Genomic DNA, 18,770 nt, shown 5'->3' with positions numbered 1-18,770 from the left:
TTGAAAAAGACAATGAAACAATCAAAATTTCAGGAAAATGTAGACATTTTGACGCCCCGTGTGAATTTATTGAGAGATTTGTATTGGCAGGAAGTTCATTTTTTTTCCTCTTCAAACAATGTTGTAAGTTGCTGCAGTTTGGGGTGGTTTGGAGGTAACAGGAAGGATAATAATATTAATTATAATGATATAAATAATTAATTAATAATAACATTAATGATTTTTTTTTCCTCTTCTCACTTATTTTCATGCCATCTTATTCTGCTCTGGAAATATAATTTTTTCCCCCACATTTTAGGCACGGTTACCAGCAAAAACTACATTTTCTATGACTTCAAAGTGTCCAGTGTAAGTATCAATATTTTTTTAAAGGATTTAATTTTAATTTAAAATTTTAATCACTAATAACTTTCTGTTGGCATTACCTTTTTTCCCTCTCCCTATTTTTCCTAGTTTTTTTATTAAAAGTGAAGTACCTGCAAAATTGCCATTTCAAAATATTGTCACTTGATCAAGGAGGAAATATAAAATTTGTCTTTATTTTTTTTTTAATATCTGGAGATTCCAAACTTTCTCCAAACTGAAAAAAAACACCAAACAACCCAAATCCCCAGAACAACTTTACAGAGTTTCTAACAGTTTATAGAGCTGAAAAATTGTAAAGCACGAGTGACAGTTGTGATAAGGAAGGAAATGAATGGATTGTTTGATCTCAAAAATTAGAAAATTTGACAAAAATTCTGGTATATTTAAAAAGAAGATGTCTACAACGAGTGAGATGAAGAACATGAATTTGTTATATGCGTATATACGTATATTATGCATATAATACAGAAACATCTATAATTTATGTAAGAATTTTATATATATATAACCCAGGAAAATGATCTTGCTTGCCAACTTAAACCCGGAGAAATTTTGGCAATTGAACAAAACTATTTCATTATTCCTCAGAACGTCCTAGAAATGAATGTCACGCACAACAACTACGTGGATCCCAACAACCTGATGTTCGAAGAAGTCAAAATTTTGGGCTTGCTCCAGGAACCAGTGTCCGTCACCGTGTTTCAGAACAACAATGTGCAAATTTCATGGCGTAATTTCACCTACGATCCTGTAAATAAGGTAATTTTAAAAAATAATAATATTAATTAATAAAATTTTGTTAATAAAATTTAATATTAATAAATAATTAATATAATAAAAATAATAAAAAATAATAAAAATAAGTAAAAAATAAGGTAATTTAAAAAAATTAGGAACATTGGACTGACATATTTCTGTATTTTATATATTGAAAAGGAGATTATTTGGTACTGTGGCAAATGCCACAGTATAGCTGAGGTGTTTTACTAAAACGTAAAATTATGATATTTACCTGAATAATAATGTTGTTGTTGTTGTTATTATTATTATTATTATTATTTTTATTATTATTATGTTGTTGTTGTTGTTGTATAATAATGTATAATAATAATATTTATAGTTTACATAATTATACCTAATAATGATATGCACTTTTGTTTTAATTATATACATAATAACATACAAAAGTATCTCCTCAAACATTGCATGCAACACAACTTCCATTTTTGCATTCATTTACATTCATTTGTAAGGCGACTGACAGCTCTAGGATTTTAGTCAATATTGTAGGAGGGTAAATCATATTGACATTTTTCGACAATTATTAACTGGAAAAATTAAACATAGAAGTGAAAATTTTAAAAATTAAAATTAAAACACACAATTTAAAACTTAAAAATAAAAATCTGCTTTTCTGAAGAGCGCACTCATCTGCAGGATCGGATCTTTTTCAGCTATTCCAGACAGGAAATTCAAATATATAAGTTTGTAAAAATGAAGGTTTCTCTATAGAGCTCCTAAGGTTTGTGGAGGGCAATTTCTTGCTTTTAAGTATCTGAAAAAACACAAAAAAAAATTAATAATGCTTTATTGTTTAACATTTATAGGTCACTCTCATACAAGGGCTCCAGCTGGAACTTGGAAAATCACACTCGTTAAGGTGGACACTGGGAATCAGCGACAATGAGAAATTCGATTGTGATCCCAACCCAAGTGCATCCAAGGAAAACTGCGAACGGCTCGGCTGCATCTGGGAAGTAAGAACATTTCCTGAAAACCAATTGGGACTTGTATTTTTACAACAAAAGAAACCGTCTCGTTTGTCCTTTCAAGGACCATTTCTGAAAATAACACAATTTTCAGCAACTTCTGGTCTTCTGTAGTATGAGAAAAATAGAGGAAAAACTTGGCATTTTTTAAGTTGATAACAAATTTGTAAAAAGTCGCATAGACTTGAGGTCTCCAAAGCTTATACTCATTGAAAAATAAATAAATCCAAGTAAATAATAAATGAGCAAATAAATAACAATATTTAAATTACACAGGTTCCTCTGGAATCGAGATTCTCGGAGGAAAACCTTGAATTTTCATCCACCCTCATTGTAAAAAAATCCCCCTGCTGAATCTTATTTAAATCTCTATTTTTTTATAAATCCAGATATTCATATGAATTAATTTGGGGCGCATTCTCTTGAAGGTGTACAAAATGTCCAGACAATAGAGATTTAAAGTTGTTTTTTAATGTTTGTTTTGGGGGTTTTTTTGAGGTGAAATTCACAGATAGAGGGAATATCAAATCATTGACACTTTGTGATGATACAGATGGGACTGAACAGACTTGAACTAATTAATTATAATTAAAATAGTCTAGAGATAGGTGGGTTCAGCGCCACTTCTTTATTGTTTCACAATAGCATGAAGATTTTGGGGCCAAATTCAAAATTAATTAGTTACCCGGTTAAAAACCAGGGGTTTGGAATTCTTGCTGCTAAATAAAAATAAAAACAAAAGGTACTTCTAAAAAGTCATCACATCAGAAAGTTTAAATTAATTGAAATAGTTGTCAGTTAATTTATATTCATTTAAATATTGTTTCATTTACATTTTTATTCATTTATTTTATTTGTTTCCATTGATTTAAATAATTAAATTAGCCATTCCTGGCCCAAAATAGAGATTCTTGATTTCTCCACCCAAATATTTTGAAGGAATTTGAGAAAGCAGATATAAATTGAAAGGAAATCACCTCATCCCATTTCCATCTGCAGGAAGTCACCTCTGGTTTTAGCATTCCCTACTGCTACTACAACGGCCCCGACAACGGTTATTCCATTGCTGATATCATGTACGCGTCTTCTGGTGTGATGGCCAATGTCACCTTCACACAGAAGGACCTCAAAGCGTCCCCGAAATCCACATCACCGATCAGCACCCTGCGCCTGGAGGTGATATATCACACCAACCACATGCTGCAATTTAAGGTGAATTTCTCCAAATTTACATTCTTCCACTGGTCAAAATAACGTGATTTCCAGGAGTAATGTTTTTGGTCAATTTATTGTTATCTAAGTAAATTTCTCATTTTAACCAAATTGCTTTTGTTGCTCCTAGTTTTGGATTGACTCTTGCCAATTTCTATGATACCCGAAGAAAATTCTCTTAAATCTGGCTAAAAATTCAACCCCAAAGTTGAAATTTATTTACCGCACACAAAAATACATTTAAATCAATATACAATACAAATCAAAATACAATTAAATCAATACATTTAAATAAGCCATTCCTGGCCCAAAATAAAGGTTCATAATTTCCCAACCCAAATGTTTTAAAGGAATTTGAGAAAGTACATATTGAAAGAAAATGCTTATTTCAGGAAATGTCATCAACCATCATTCAGTAATTCAGATGTTTTACTGTTATTGGTGAGAAAATTCAGTAGTTCAAGATTTTTTACTGTTATTCGTAAGAAAAAATGGAACAATTTTCTGTGTCCATCTCAAAGTCTCTCAGTCTGTAGATTGATTTGTATCAGCCAATAGGAGTATCTAGAGGAGTCTCTCAAGGGTAGGCACTGGGACCAATACTATTTGAAATATTCATCAATGACTTGGATGAGGGATAAAGTGACTGTCAGCAAGTTTGCTGGTGACACCAAACTGGGACGAGTGGTTGACCAGCCAGAAGGTTGTGCTGCCATCAGAGACCTGGACAGGCTGGAGAGTTCGGCAGGGAAACATTTAATGAAATAGAACAAGGGAAAGTGTAGAGTCTTGGATCTGGGCAGGAACAACCCCAGGTTCTGGTATAAGTTGGGGAATGACCTATTAGAGAGCAGCGTAGGGGAAAGGGACCTGGGGGTCCTGGGGACAGCAGGGTGACCATGAGCCAGCACTGGGCCCTTGTGGCCAGGAAGCCAATGGTACCTGGGGTGGGTTAGAAGGGGGTGGTCAGTAGGTCAGAGAGGTTCTCCTGCCCCTCTGCTCTGCCCTGGGGAGACCACACCTGGAATCTTGTGTCCAGTTGTGGCCCCTCAGTTCCAGCAGGACAGGGAACTGCTGGAGAGACTCCAGTGCGGGGCATCAAAGATGATTAAGGGAGTGTAGATGGGAAGAACATAAGGCTGTTGTCATAGGATGTAGGGAAGCAATTATGAAAGTTCCCTTCCCATATGAGGAAAGGCTGAGGCAGCTGGGAGTCTTTAGCTTGGAGGAGACTGAGGGGGGCCTCATTCATGGGGATCAATATGGAAAGGGGCAGTGTCAGGAGGATGGAGCCAGGCTCTGCTGGTGACAACCAGGGACAGGACAAGGGGCAATGGGTGCAAACTGGAACATAGGAGGTTCCACTGAAAGATGAGAAGAAACTTGTTGGGGTGAGGGTGTCAGAGCCTGGCCCAGGCTGCCCAGGGGGTTGTGGAGTCTCCTTCTGTGCAGACATTGCAACCCGCCTGGACACCTTCCTGTGTAACCTCATCTGGGTGTTCCTGCTCCATGGGGGGATTGCACTGGATGAGCTTTCCAGGTTCCTTCCATCCCTGGCATTCTGTGATTACAATAAAATGTTTTCACTATTTTTATCATGAATTCTCGAAAACGTAACTTGCTAATTCATCCATATTCCATGTGCGTTTTCCATGTATAGATTTATGATTATGCAAATGAACGGTACGAGGTGCCGGTTCCGTTAAATCTCCCCACGGCCCCCGAGAGCACGGTCGAGAATCGACTTTATGATGTGGTGGTTCAGGACAAACCATTTGGCATCCAGGTCCGACGCCGAAGCACAGGGACGGTGATGTAAGCCACACTCATTTCATTCAACTTCATGTTTTAATGTAATTTTACTAATTTTATTTTTCCTTTGTTTTTTTCATTTTGTATTTTTTTTTGTTTAAATTTTTAATTTCATTTTGTTAATTTCATTTTTCTTTCATTTATAAATTTACTTTAATTTCACCTCATTATATCATTATTTCTTCTCTTTTCTTTCTTCACCTTTTTCCTTTATTTTTTGATTTTCCAGCCAAAATATTTTATTGTCCCATCTGTTCTAAATGCCACGTGACAAGCTTTTGTGTCTGTCCCATAAAACAACCCCACCTGTCTAATACTAAATACTAAATACTAAATGCTAAATACTAAATACTAAACTCTTCTTTAAAATAATAAAAAATTAACTGCAAATTGACTTACTTTTTGCCAACCAGAGTAAATTATTTATTTCGCAATTCAGCCCCCCACATCTATGGCAGTTGCTGGAAGAACTATCAGAGTGTGACTTAGTTTCTAACAGACAAAAAGAAATATTTACACCCAAGATTTCAACATAATCTGTGCAAAAAATGCTTTAAATTCTTAAAAATGTCCTAATGTTGTTAAAGTTTTATTGATAACCATAAAAGCTTTATTCCAAATGGGGGAATAATGAGATTTTTTAGACACTTTCTGCCATCTTGTTCTCTTTCCCTCATTTCAGCTGGGATTCTCAGCTCCCGACCTTCACCTTCAGTGACATGTTCATCCAGATTTCGACACGTTTGGCTTCCCAGTATCTGTATGGATTTGGTGAAACCGAACACACCACATTTCGCCATGACATGAACTGGCACACCTGGGGGATGTTCACCAGGGACCAACCTCCTGGAGTATGTGGAATTAAAAAATAAGGTTTTTTTGCTTTCTTACCTGGAATTTCTGCTTTTTTGTGTGGTTTTTTTGAGGTGATTTTGGTGCCCCGGTGCCACCATTTCATGTTTTGAGGTGATTCTGGTGATACCATTTTGTGTTTCGAAGCAATTTTGGTGCTCCTGGTGCCATCATTTTGTGTGCTGAGGTGATCCTGCCACCTCTGGTGCTGCCATTTTGAGCCCTGAGGTCCTGCAACTCTAGGATTGGATTCCTACTTATGAATTTAAACCAATAAATAAACAAATAGTCTCAGCACACCCATGTATTGGTTTTTAATAGAATCATAAAATCATGGAATCATTTAGGTTGGAAGAGACCCTCAGGGTCACTGAGTTCAACCATAACCTGACTCTAGCGCTAATACACAATACAAGTATTGACAGTTTGCAAAGGATGAATCATGGGATAGCTGTGCATTATTACAGCTATTATTTGAAAATGGAAACATTTTGAGTAAATGAAAAATAAGATAAAGTCTTGATGATAACAGCTAACTAGGAATACTGGAAAATAACAACATTTTCTCCCAGGGAAGCTCTTTCAAATTAGCAATTTCTGAATCTAGAAATACATTTTCTTCCCTCCACACCTTGAGTGATCTGATACACATCGACCTCAAAATTTGAAGCTGAAAATGCTTTCTCTTGGTCAATGTTTTCCATTGCATGTTCCACGTTCAACCGTCTCTGCTGCATGCTCGACCGTTGTGTATCAGATCATTTATTAACCTTGTTATTGACAATGGGTAATTTGTTGTTAGGTGTAAATAACCGAATGCTTATGATGTCATTCCAACTGAAGATACTTGATTTCTTTGCAGTACAAGTTGAATTCTTATGGTTTCCAACCATTCTACATGGGTCTTGAAGAAGACGGCAATGCCCACGGTGTCCTCTTGCTTAACAGCAACGCAATGGGTAAAAAGAAAATAATACAATTTTGCTTTCTTTTCTCCGTGTGTTTCACTCCAGTGTCCAGTTTTTTGCCTTACATGGGGATTTCTTGCCTTCTCACTCTTTTCCAGATGTGACCTTCCAGCCCACGCCTGCTCTGACCTATCGCACAACTGGCGGAATTCTGGACTTTTACATGGTTTTGGGGCCAACGCCAGAGCTCGTCGTTCAGGAATACACCGCAGTACGGTTCTACTTGTGCAAATTCAAAGGGTTTTGGGGTTCTTTTGGTTTGGTTTGGTTTGGTTCACCTTTTTCCTTTTCCTTTTCCTTTTCCCTTTCCCTTTCCCTTTCCTTTTTCCCTTTCCCTTTTCCCTTTCCTTTTTCCCTTTCCCTTTTCCCTTTCCTTTTTCCCTTTCCCTTTTCCCTTTCCCTATTCCATTTTTTCTCCCTTTTCTTTTCCTTTTTTTTCTTTATTCTTAGTTTTATTTTTATTGTCTTTTTTATTCTCTTTTATTTTTTTAAACGTTTGATTTATTTTTAATTTATTTTATTTTTTTCTGTTTTATCTTTTTATTTTGTTTGAATTTTTATATTTACTTTTTTAAATTGTCATCGTTGTTTTCTTCTGTTTTCACCTATTTGCAATAATTATGATGATTTCTTTTCCGTTTTCAGCTGGTTGGGCGACCTGTCATGCCACCCTACTGGGCACTGGGATTCCAGTTGTGCCGCTACGGGTATGAAAATGACGCCGAAATCGCCACATTGGTGGAAGACATGAAAGCAGCCGGGATACCCTATGTACGTTGAGAGTCATTACATATTGTAGTGCTGCTTGAATTTCCAGTTTTGGGGTATTATCTAACTTAAAATAGTAAAAGAAATATTACGATTAATGACACAGTTCAACTTTTCCATGCACTTTGCAGGGAAACAAAACAAAAGCAATTTTGTTTAGGTTATACATCATCCTGTGCTAAAAAAGCTACATTTTGGTGTGTTTTGGGGAAAATTACAAAAGCTACCTAAAGTAAGCATGGCTTTCATTTTACAAACATCAGACTTCAATGTTTTAAAAACATCCCATTATTTTGGCATGGAGTGATTCCCTTGTTTCTGAACAGTGTGTAGCAACACAGATGCAGGCAACGTCTCTATCAATATGTATTTATACATATATTATATTATTATATCATTAATTATTAATATTAATAATTACTTATTATAATTAAATTATTAAGAATTATAATTAATGATATTATATATTATATTAATAATTAAGTATGTTATGTTATGTTATGTTATGTTATGTTATGTTATGTTATGTTATGTTATGTTATGTTATGTTATGTTATGTTATGTTATTAATAATTAATAATTTTAATAATATTATCAATTAATTATTAATATATTATTTATATTTATACAAATATTTTTTGGTTCACATGTATGAATTTCTGTTTTTTTTTCACTACAAATACAGTAGTGAAAGTTGAGTTTCTGACTGGATGGGTTGTGGGAGTTTGTTCATCTGATAACCTGAGCACCTGTATATATATACATGTATATATATAATATATAACCTGAGCCTTAAGCTGCAGCAGATTCCAATTTTACACTAAAATAAAAAAAAAAATCAGTAGCTTGCCTATTTTTGCAAATGGATGATGAACGTGCTGATGGATCGTGTCATTCAGGAAATGACCAAAAAAAGCCCTTTTTTTCGTGTGTAAACTACAGGATATCCAGTATGTGGATATTGACTATATGGTACGGCAGCTGGACTTCACCCTCAGCCCGCACTTCGCCGGCTTACCAGCTCTAATTAACAAAATCCATGAAGAAGGAATGAGGTTTATCCTGATCCTGGTGAGTGTCTAATACTTGTTTTAAATTACAGCTTTAAATTCCGGATGAATTCTGGTTTTAAGATACAGTACAGCATTGCAGAATACAGAACGTATTGAATGGCGTTTCAGTGCTTGTCTTTCAAGCATAAAAATTGTGTTTATTTTTAAATTATTGTATTAATTAAATAAATTATTTTTTATTATTTAAAAATATTTTTGTATTAATTAATGAACCCTTTAATTTTAGGACCCAGCCATATCTGCTAACGAAACCAATTACCTCGCCTTCACAAGAGCTTTGGAGAAGGACGTCTTCATCAAATGGCCCAATACCAATGACATCATATACGCAAAGGTGGGGTTCTTAAAAAAGAGGATTATTTAACTAAATAAGCATCACGCAAGGTCAGATGTTGGGGAGAAGATGTCTAATTTCATGTACATTCCCAAATTTAGCTGACACGTTGAATGCTACAAATGTAAATAGACTTGGTTTGCGTCACCATTGGACGACGTGGAAGTGAAGCTTTATTGCTGTGGATCCTCACTTTTTCATCCAGTTTTAATTGGATCATTTTACCATCTCTTTCCTCCTCCCAGGTGTGGCCGGATCTCCCGAACGTCGTCGTTAATGACTCACTGGATTGGGACACCCAAGTGGAGGTAAATGCTGATTATCTTTGAGGACTGACACAAATAGAGAGGGAGCAGCAAATTCGTTAAGGTTTATAGAAGTTAAATGTCCAATTAAACTTCCTCTACAAATTCAAATGCCGAAAGTGCCCAGTTTTTCTACCAGAACATCCAAAAAACCTAAATGAAGAGTGAGGATAATGATGTAAATAAAATCAGACCTCAGATTCCAACCTTTCTGTCAGAATATCTAAAAACTGTTGCAAACCCATGAATTATTTAAGAAAAAATCAATTTGTATTTTTTAAATAGCAAAACTAATCACAACATTTTAGTAGTGGGACACTCCTGTGTCTATGCTTCAATGATTCTTCTTTCTTTTCCAGATCTACCGCGCGTACACGGCTTTTCCAGATTTCTTCCGCAATTCCACGATCGAATGGTGGACGAGAGAAATCACCGAAGTCTACAACAACTCCCGCAATGCATCGCAAAGCTTGAAGTTCGACGGCATCTGGATAGTAAGTGTGAAAAATTGTCCTATTTCTGAGATTTTACCACATCTTTTTATTTCAGGATTGACTCTCAACACCTCAAAACCCTCCTCTGATGCCTTCAAGGAAGGAAGGAAATAGATGTTTAACGCTAAATATAATTTCAAATGTTTAAAAATCCTTCTTTTGAGCAGCATCATTATTTCCCCTTTGTTTTCCACGTTGAAAAATTTTACTTTCTCAGATCTTCATTATTTACTTGTCACTCACCTAAAGGCTCTTTTGCATTGGTGGTGTCGTTCCATGACTTCCTGAAGTTGTTTTTTTGGCTTAGGTATATGTGTGTGTGCATGCTGTTTTTTTTAATTTCGGGTTTGGGGTTTTTTTTACTATTTTATTATATAGTTTTATTTTCTTTTATTTTGTTTTATTGGCAGTGAGAGGCTATTTTGTCACCATTATGACTTCTGCAAGGTGAAGTGAGAGAAACAGGTTTAGCTTCCTTATTAAATGACACGGGCTTGCAATAGTTGTAGAATCTATTAAATTATATTATATTAAATTATTAAATAATATTTCTATGGAAAACCACAAAACATGTAGAAACCCAGGAGAATATTTAGAATTTCATGTATCATGGCTGCAACCAGAGGATCATGGGCACTGAGGAGAAGCGCCATCATTACCAAATTCAGAGATTTTAGAAATTCATGTATCTGTAGCAATATTTTCTGTATTGATTTCACTTCTCACAGGGGAAAACCTGCCCTTTTCTGGAAATATAGTTGAGAAACAACAAATGGAAGCCTCTGCCTTAAATTAATCTCCATGAATTTTGTGCTTTATTCTCTGGGAAATGAGAAAATCAGAATCTGCATATGAACTGAATTTCTCATCAGAAAAAAGTATCTGTTGAACCAGTGGTTTTTACGCATGAAGAAACGCAATGAGTAGTCCTAAAAATCTGCATTTCCCTGTTCATTCAATGTACTTGGTCAGCCTGCTGGCAAAGACAATTGAATATTCAGGGCACAACTAAAATACCTGAGAGGACCTAGTGTATTAAATTTAAGAGGAATGTGTTAATCTGACATTTCACTTTCTGTTTTCAGGACATGAACGAACCTTCGAGCTTCGTTAATGGTGCTGTTGGTGGCTGCAGAAACCAAGAGCTCAACTTTCCACCATACGTGCCCCGTGAGTCTGATCAGTGCCGTAACATTTTAAGCATTTTAAAATCTTTTTTTTTTTTGGACAGATTTTTGTACCTATTTTGTATCTTGGGACTTTGCTTTGGACACAGTCCATACTGTGCCTGTCAGGGTTTTGAAAATTAAAAAATGCAGTAGATGACTAAAACTTTCAAAAATATCCTTGTGCCTCCTCTGATGAGTTGTTGTAATATGTACAATTTTAAGGCCTAATTTGAGGAATGATCTTGAAGTCCTTGCTCTTCTCAGAGGGGTCTTACTACTGATGTATCACAGTATCACAGTATCACAGTATGTTTGGGATTGGAAGGGACCTCAAAAGCTCATCCAGTGCAATCCCCCTGCTGGAGCAGGAACGCCCAGGTGAGGTCGCACAGGAACAAGTCCAGGTGTGTTTTGAATGTCTCCAGAGAAGGAGACTCCACAACCGCCCTGGGCAGCCTGTTCCAGTGTCTGTCACCCTCACTGAGAAGAAGTTGTTTCTCAAATTTAAGTGGAACCTCTTGTGTTCCAGCTTGATCCCATTACCCCTTGTCCTATCATTGTTAGCCACCGAGAAGAGCCTGGCTCCATCCTCGTGGCACTCACCCTTTATATATTTATAAACATTAATAAGGTCCCCCCTTAGTCTCCTCTTCTCCAAACTAAAGAGCCCCAGCTCCCTCAGCCTTTCCTCATAAGGGAGATGCTCCACTCCCTTAATCATCTTTGTTGCCCTACGCTGGACCCTCTCCAGCAGTTCCCTGTCCTGCTGGAACTGAGGGGCCACAACTGGACACAAGATTCCAGGTGTGGTCTCCCCAGGGCAGAGCAGAGGGGCAGGAGAACCTCTCTGACCTACTGACCACCCCCTTCTAACCCACCCCAGGTACCATTGGCCTTCCTGGCCACAAGGGCCCAGTGCTGGCTCATGGTCATCCTGTTGTCCACCAGGACCCCCAGGTCCCTTTCCCCTACACTGCTCTCTAATATGTAATTTCCCAACCTATACTGGAACCTGGGGTTGCTCCTGCCCAGATGCAGGACTCTACACTTTCCCTTGTTAAATTTCATCAGGTTATTCCCCACCCAACTCTCCAGCCTGTCCAGGTCTCTGATGGCAGCACAGCTTCCAGTGTCAGCCACTCCTCCCAGCTTGGTGTCATCAGCAAACTTGCTGATAGTACACTCCATTCCCTCAAGTTAGTTAGTATTAATTAGCAATAACTCACTGCTGCTTGGTTAGAACCCTCCCATTGCCTCCTGATGTGTTGAAATGTAATTTCTCAGGAAGCAGAATATTCAGAATGGACTTTCCTCCAAAGTTCTCTGTGTATATGGTCTTGGTACAAAAAATTTGCGATATTTTCTCACTCAGGATAAATTCTATTTACTCTTTATCCTCTTCAGTCTAGAACTGAGTTGCTATTAATATGTCTCTCACGGGCCCAGGTACTTGTGTGGCGTCAGAAATTACAGAATTGCCTAAAGTTTAGCAATAGAATTCCAGAATTCCCTACATTTCTGAAAGAGAATTTCAGAATTTCCTAAACTTCTGAAATAACTTGTCAGCATTTCCTAAACTTCTGAAATACAATTTCAGAAAAATGTCATTTTCATTAAAATAAAATAGATGACCATGTAAATACTTCAAAGGGAAGTAAATACGATTAAAAACAAACAAACAGACAAACAAAACCAAGAGAAACCACTTGGTAAAGTTCTCCCTGGATGCAAATTATTAAAACACATGTGTTTTCATTGCGTTTCTGGTAGAGCTGGGGTCGCGGTCGGAGGGCTTGGCTTTCAAGACGCTCTGCATGGAGGGGCAGCAATTCCTCCCCGATGGTTCTCCCGTCCGTCACTATGACGTCCACAACCTTTATGGGTGGTCACAAACAAAACCCACCCTTGAGTAAGTAATTTCTTTTTTTCATTCTTTCCAAAAAATGGTGCAAATTAATATTTGGTGTCTCTGTCCTCACGCCAAAAAGTTTCAGACTTATTTACTGGAAATATTTTTTTCTCATAATTTTTCTATTGGTCTGAATATCTTCAGTTCTTCAGTTGCTTGCAGGTAATTTGATTTGAGTAGTTCAAGCACACAACATCTTTTATTTCTGCAAAAAATTGGTTTATTATAGTGTTGAACTTCTTTTGGCCTTGCATCACAGGAAGGAAAATGAACATAGATTTTAAAATATAGCCTACAATCCAACCAGACTTATGTGAAATTCGTTGAAATAAATGAAATGGTGTTGAAAAGGGAAAATTCACTTCTGTTTTAACCAGACTTAGGTGAATTTCATTGAAATAAATTAAATGGTGTTGAAAAGGGAAAATTCACTTCTGTTTTTAGCTGTTGCTGCAAATCGTAATTATTATTGTAATAACGGACTAATGTGCCCTGGACCAGATCATGTAACCCTTAAAAAAAATGTGTAAGTTGGGCCACACTTGTGTTTTCCCATGAAGTCTTAACTGGAAATCCCTAATTTAGTGACACCTGGTTTTGAAAACTCATTTTCTAACAACGAGTTAGTTGACACTTAATTCTGGAGACGTGTGGATCATAATTGCAATTAAAAACCCATACGTTTGGTTTACGGCTGCTCCTGGTCGCAGGCAGAGCTTCCCTACGGGAAGATGAGCCGTCGGTTTTGTTTTCGGGGTCATGAGTAAGACTTTTTGCTGTTATTTTCCGTTCTCATCCCTTTGGTTTCTCCTCCCAGCGCCTTGCGGAGCATCACGGGGGAGCGAGGAATCATCGTCACCCGCTCGACCTTCCCCAGCAGCGGGAAGTGGTCGGGACATTGGCTGGGGGACAATACGGCTGCCTGGAACCAGCTGGATAAATCCATCATAGGTACGTTAGTGATAACACCATTTATAAAAATTAATACATTTAATGAAATAAAATGAAAGCAATAACTAAAAAAAAAAAATTATTAACTAATTTATTCCATGTTTTGTCTTGATTTCCTTCATTTTTTTTTAGCCAAAATGGGCTACCCACTCAGGCAATTGGAATTTACAGCCAATTTCTACTTGACCTCTTTCTTTTTGCCTTTTAAGAAAGTTCATGGTTTCTAATGGCGCTGGGTTTGATTTGTGGGTTTGAGCAACACATCATTCTCAAACTCATCCTCTCCTTTTTACCCCAAATCTGCTGCTTTGCTTCTGAAGAAATAGGGGAATTCTGGAAATTATTCTCCTTTTCTCATCCTGAGAAACCCTCACTATACAAAAAAAAAAGTGTAGATGTTATTATTGAATTATTTTTTATTATTGAATTATATTTTATTTCATTGCAGGCATGTTGGAGTTTAGTCTCTTCGGAATATCTTACGTAAGCTCCCGATTTATTACCTTATATTTGTTATCGTTATTAACAAAATAGTATTGCCATTATATTTTATTGTATTTAATTTTCAGACAGGAGCTGATATCTGTGGCTTCTTCGGAGACTCAGAGTACGAGCTGTGCGCTCGGTGGATGGAGCTCGGGGCCTTTTACCCGTATTCAAGGAATCACAATGGCAAAGGATCAAAGGTGGGAAACTTCTGTTTGTTTGGGTTTTTTTTCTCATATTTTCCCCATTTCCTTTATTTTTTATTCCCCATTTATGCCATTTTCATGTAAACACACTACAACTATAAGCATAAAATTGTTATTTTTCACGTGTTCCAATTCTACTTAAATACACCAACTCTACAAGATGAAAAGAGTTATTTTTAAAATGTAGTTAATTTTTATTTACATGTGCCACACTTACAAGACTAAAATAATTACTTTGGTGACTACACAGATTTAAAGGGGCAACACTGACCTTAGTATCGTCATCCCTAATTATTAGTGATTTTCCAGCAAATTAGAAAAGGGACCAGTACAATGAGATACCTGAGTATCTAAAATTCCTGTACTTTGCCCGCTTCATGCTCTAAAAAATTTTATTTATTCTAAAAATAATTGTGTCCTGTGGACCGTGCTGCGGAGTGTATGATAGAAAGTTGTAAAACTGGGAAAATGGCAATAAGGGAAATAGTGTTTCTATTCACATTAGAGCTTTAGGTTGAGCTGTTTGGTTTTCATTAAAGAACAGAAATAAATGAAAGTACTCGGAATTGAAGGAATTTGCAAAGCTCCACCCGGATCTCCTCAGCTGTGCTTCGCTATGTTGATTTTAAGGCATGTTTGACAAGTCCTGCCGCTAAATTATACGAATTGATGGGTAATAAGATGAACAAAAGATGCTAAAGTCATTTTTCCCCCATCGCTTCCTAACAAAATAATCCTAATGAATAACAAGAGGTTATTTTGTTTAGAGGCAAGATCCTGTTGCCTGGAATTCCACATTTGAAGGCATTTCGAGGAACGTGCTGAACATCCGATATTCTCTCCTGCCGTATCTGTACACGTTGATGTACGAAGCCAACATCCACGGCAGCACCGTCGTCCGGCCCCTGCTGCACGAGTACGTGTCCTGTCATCTGTCCCGCTGCGTTAACCCATGGATCGAGTGAACCCCAGGGAGATGTGGATGACGCCACTTTGGGCGGGAGTGTTGATCTGCTGGGGTGGGAAGGATCTATAGAGGGATCTGGACCTGGGGATGTTGCTGACAGCAGCTGGACATGAGCCAGCAGGCTGGGAAATTACATATTAGAGAGCAGCGTAGGGGAAAGGGACCTGGGGGTCCTGGGGACAGCGGGGTGACCATGAGCCAGCACTGGGCCCTTGTGGCCAGGAAGCCAATGGGACCTGGAGTGGGTTAGAAGGAGGTGGTCAGTAGGTCAAGAGAGGTTCTCCTGCCCCTCTGCTCTGCCCTGGGGAGACCACACCTGGAATATGGTGTCCAGTTGTGGCCCCTCAGTTCCAGCAGGACAGGGAACTGCTGGAGAGGATCCAGCATAGGGCAACAAAGATGATTAAGGGAGTGGAGCATCTCCCTTATGAGGAAAGGCTGAGGGAGCTGGGGCTCTTTAGCTTGGAGGAGACTGAGGGGTGATCTTATTAATGTTTATAGATATATAAAGGGTGGGTGCCATGAGGATGGAGCCAGGCTCTTCTCGGTGGCAAACAGTGATAGGACAAGGGGCAATGGGATCAGGCTGGAACACAAGAGGTTCCACTTAAATTTGAGAAACAACTTCTTCTCAGTGAGGGTGACAGACACTGGAACAGGCTGCCCAGGGGGGTTGTGGAGTCTCCTTCTCTGGAGACATTCAAAACCCACCTGGACATGTTCCTATGTGATCTCACCTGGGCGTTCCTGCTCCATGGGGGGATTGGACTAGATGATCTTTTGAGGTCCCTTCCAATCCCTGACATTCTGTGATACTGTGATACTGTGATGTGCCCAGGTGGCCAAGAGGCCACCAGCGTCCTGGCTTGTATCACCACCAGCCGCCTGGCTTGTGTCACCACCAGGGTGGCCAGCGGGACAAGGGCAGTGACCGTCCCCTGCGCTGGGCACCAGGGAGGCCAAACCGTGAATCCTGGGGTCAGTCTTGGGCTCCTCAGCTCCGGGCTCAGAATGGTGGCACCAGAACCACTCAGGGCTCAGAATGGCAGCACCAGAACCAGCTCAGGGCTCAGAATGGCAGCACCAGAAGCAGCTCAAGGCTCAGAATGGCGGCACCACAGGTGGCAGGGTCACCTCAGGGCTCAAAACGGAGACCACCGTTTTTTTCTTCACTACAAATAAACTTAATATATTAATTTTAAAGCTCATTCTCCTCATCCGGAGTGATATTACTGATACAGGTGTTTGGTTGGTTGGTTGGGTTTTTTTTTTTGTTTGTTTTAAGCATATTTTTAGAGTCATAAGACTTTATTTGTACCTGTTCAGAGGGGGCAATATGTGCCAAAAACTGTTTAATGCCTGAATGGTAAAGTCTAATATTTACAAATTCTTGTGTTCTCCTAAAAACCACTGAATTGCCAATGTGGAATCCCAACCTAATTTTCCCTAATTTAAGACCTAAGGCTGACAAAGTACCTGTCAAATGAAAGAAAACAATAGTTCAAATCAGAAAGTAACTGGGCCGATACTTATTTTTGCTCTTGCTAATAGCAAGTAAGATGGATTTCTTTTTGTTAAGTTTTGTGCTTTAAATATGCTAAGTAAAAAGTTTAATATATATGTAGATAGGCCAGCAAGCCTAAAGAAATAGCAGAAATGAGAATTAATAAGTGGTATTTCCCTAATGATTTTCACATGAAGATCTCAATACACATTTTCACATTAAGATGAACACAATTACAAAGCTGCGCGATTTCACATTGGGTCCATCTTTTTGAAATAACCTGTATAATAATGAAATTTTAGACTATATAAAATGTATACTATATAAGAGTATATAATATAGAGAGAATATACAGGCATATAATATATATTTATAATATATAACATTTGTTACATATTTACTACTTATTGTTTGCTATATCATATATTATTTATATGCTATTATGTATCCTACTATGTAATATTTATTTATAATTATCTCCTATTATTCTATTACATCATTATATTATATAATAATATTAATATAATATTATAATTATTACATTTATTAATATATCACATATATTACATATATTAATGTAGTAATGTGATGTAATGTAATGTAATGTAATGTAATGTAATGTAATATAATATAATATAATATAATATAATATATAATTATTACATCATTATATTATTACATATGTCATATAATGTATTATTTTATCTATTATACACTGTGCATATAATAATTACTATATTATAAAATTATATATATAAACAATAACAGCAATAACCATAGATTGTTTTTATATATATATTATTTATAGATAATTATAAATTAATTATCATAAATAAATATTAAGTATTATTACTGGGAGTATGCTTACAGTTGAGGAAATATTATTTATATTCTAACATGTATCCTACTATGTAATATTTATTTATAATTATCACCTATTATTCTATTATAATTATGGCATCATTGTATTATTATATAATATGACATATAATGTATTATTTATATTATTATATAATATGACGTATAATGCATTATTTTATATATTATACACTGTGCGTATAATAATTACTATATGATAAAATTATATATATAAGCAATAACAGCAATAACTATAGATTGTTTTTAATATATATATTATTTATAGATAATTATAAATTAATAATAATAAATAAATATTAAGTATTATTACTGGGAGCATGCTTACAGTTGAGGAAATGGTAGGTTTTTTGAGAATAAATGCTTCAATTAGGAAATATTTGGGGAAATGCTGACACTGGGGGTTCCATCACTTGTTCTTGTTTTACAGGTTTGTGGGTGACAAACTGACATGGGAAATCTACACACAATTTCTATGGGGCCCAGCACTGCTCATCAGCCCTGTCCTGGAACAGGTGAGTTATCAAAAAGGGAACAAAAATGGTGTAAAATTCAGACAAAAATAGATGGATGAAAATATTAGAAGTGTTCTAAATGTTACTTTCGGGCTTTAATAGATTTAAACCAAAAATGTTTTATTCCAGGGGGCTGTGGTGGTGAATGCTTACCTGCCCAATGCCCGCTGGTACGATTATCACACAGTAAGTAATTTTTAAAAATATATATTATATTTCTTAAACCCTTCAATG

The 18,770-nt window shown here is 36.9% G+C and overlaps 1 protein-coding gene across 1 annotated transcript in view; it reads left to right on the top strand.

Moving 5' to 3' along the window:
- The window catches only part of LOC308046268 (maltase-glucoamylase-like), a gene marked incomplete at both ends in the record, with an annotated part of 45,932 nt that overhangs the window by 21,038 nt on the left and 6,124 nt on the right, over nucleotides 1-18,770 (top strand). Inside the window, 21 exons of the mRNA XM_080353997.1 lie at nucleotides 299-348; nucleotides 955-1,125; nucleotides 1,974-2,123; nucleotides 3,135-3,347; nucleotides 5,008-5,162; nucleotides 5,842-6,010; nucleotides 6,874-6,970; nucleotides 7,078-7,190; nucleotides 7,625-7,750; nucleotides 8,690-8,818; nucleotides 9,047-9,154; nucleotides 9,400-9,462; nucleotides 9,819-9,953; nucleotides 11,039-11,123; nucleotides 12,893-13,031; nucleotides 13,849-13,982; nucleotides 14,431-14,465; nucleotides 14,552-14,668; nucleotides 15,442-15,590; nucleotides 18,452-18,536; nucleotides 18,666-18,722. Of these exons, the coding sequence (XP_080210123.1) occupies nucleotides 299-348; nucleotides 955-1,125; nucleotides 1,974-2,123; nucleotides 3,135-3,347; nucleotides 5,008-5,162; nucleotides 5,842-6,010; nucleotides 6,874-6,970; nucleotides 7,078-7,190; nucleotides 7,625-7,750; nucleotides 8,690-8,818; nucleotides 9,047-9,154; nucleotides 9,400-9,462; nucleotides 9,819-9,953; nucleotides 11,039-11,123; nucleotides 12,893-13,031; nucleotides 13,849-13,982; nucleotides 14,431-14,465; nucleotides 14,552-14,668; nucleotides 15,442-15,590; nucleotides 18,452-18,536; nucleotides 18,666-18,722 (2,480 nt within the window). The remainder of the gene's footprint in view (nucleotides 1-298; nucleotides 349-954; nucleotides 1,126-1,973; nucleotides 2,124-3,134; nucleotides 3,348-5,007; nucleotides 5,163-5,841; nucleotides 6,011-6,873; nucleotides 6,971-7,077; nucleotides 7,191-7,624; nucleotides 7,751-8,689; nucleotides 8,819-9,046; nucleotides 9,155-9,399; nucleotides 9,463-9,818; nucleotides 9,954-11,038; nucleotides 11,124-12,892; nucleotides 13,032-13,848; nucleotides 13,983-14,430; nucleotides 14,466-14,551; nucleotides 14,669-15,441; nucleotides 15,591-18,451; nucleotides 18,537-18,665; nucleotides 18,723-18,770) is intronic.

This window comes from Nesoenas mayeri, assembly GCF_963082525.1.
Source record: "Nesoenas mayeri genome assembly, chromosome: 15".
NCBI classification, from domain to species: Eukaryota; Metazoa; Chordata; class Aves; order Columbiformes; family Columbidae; genus Nesoenas; species Nesoenas mayeri.
The sequence above is the reverse complement of the archived record's forward strand: the minus strand, read 5'-3'. Positions and strand labels throughout refer to the sequence as shown.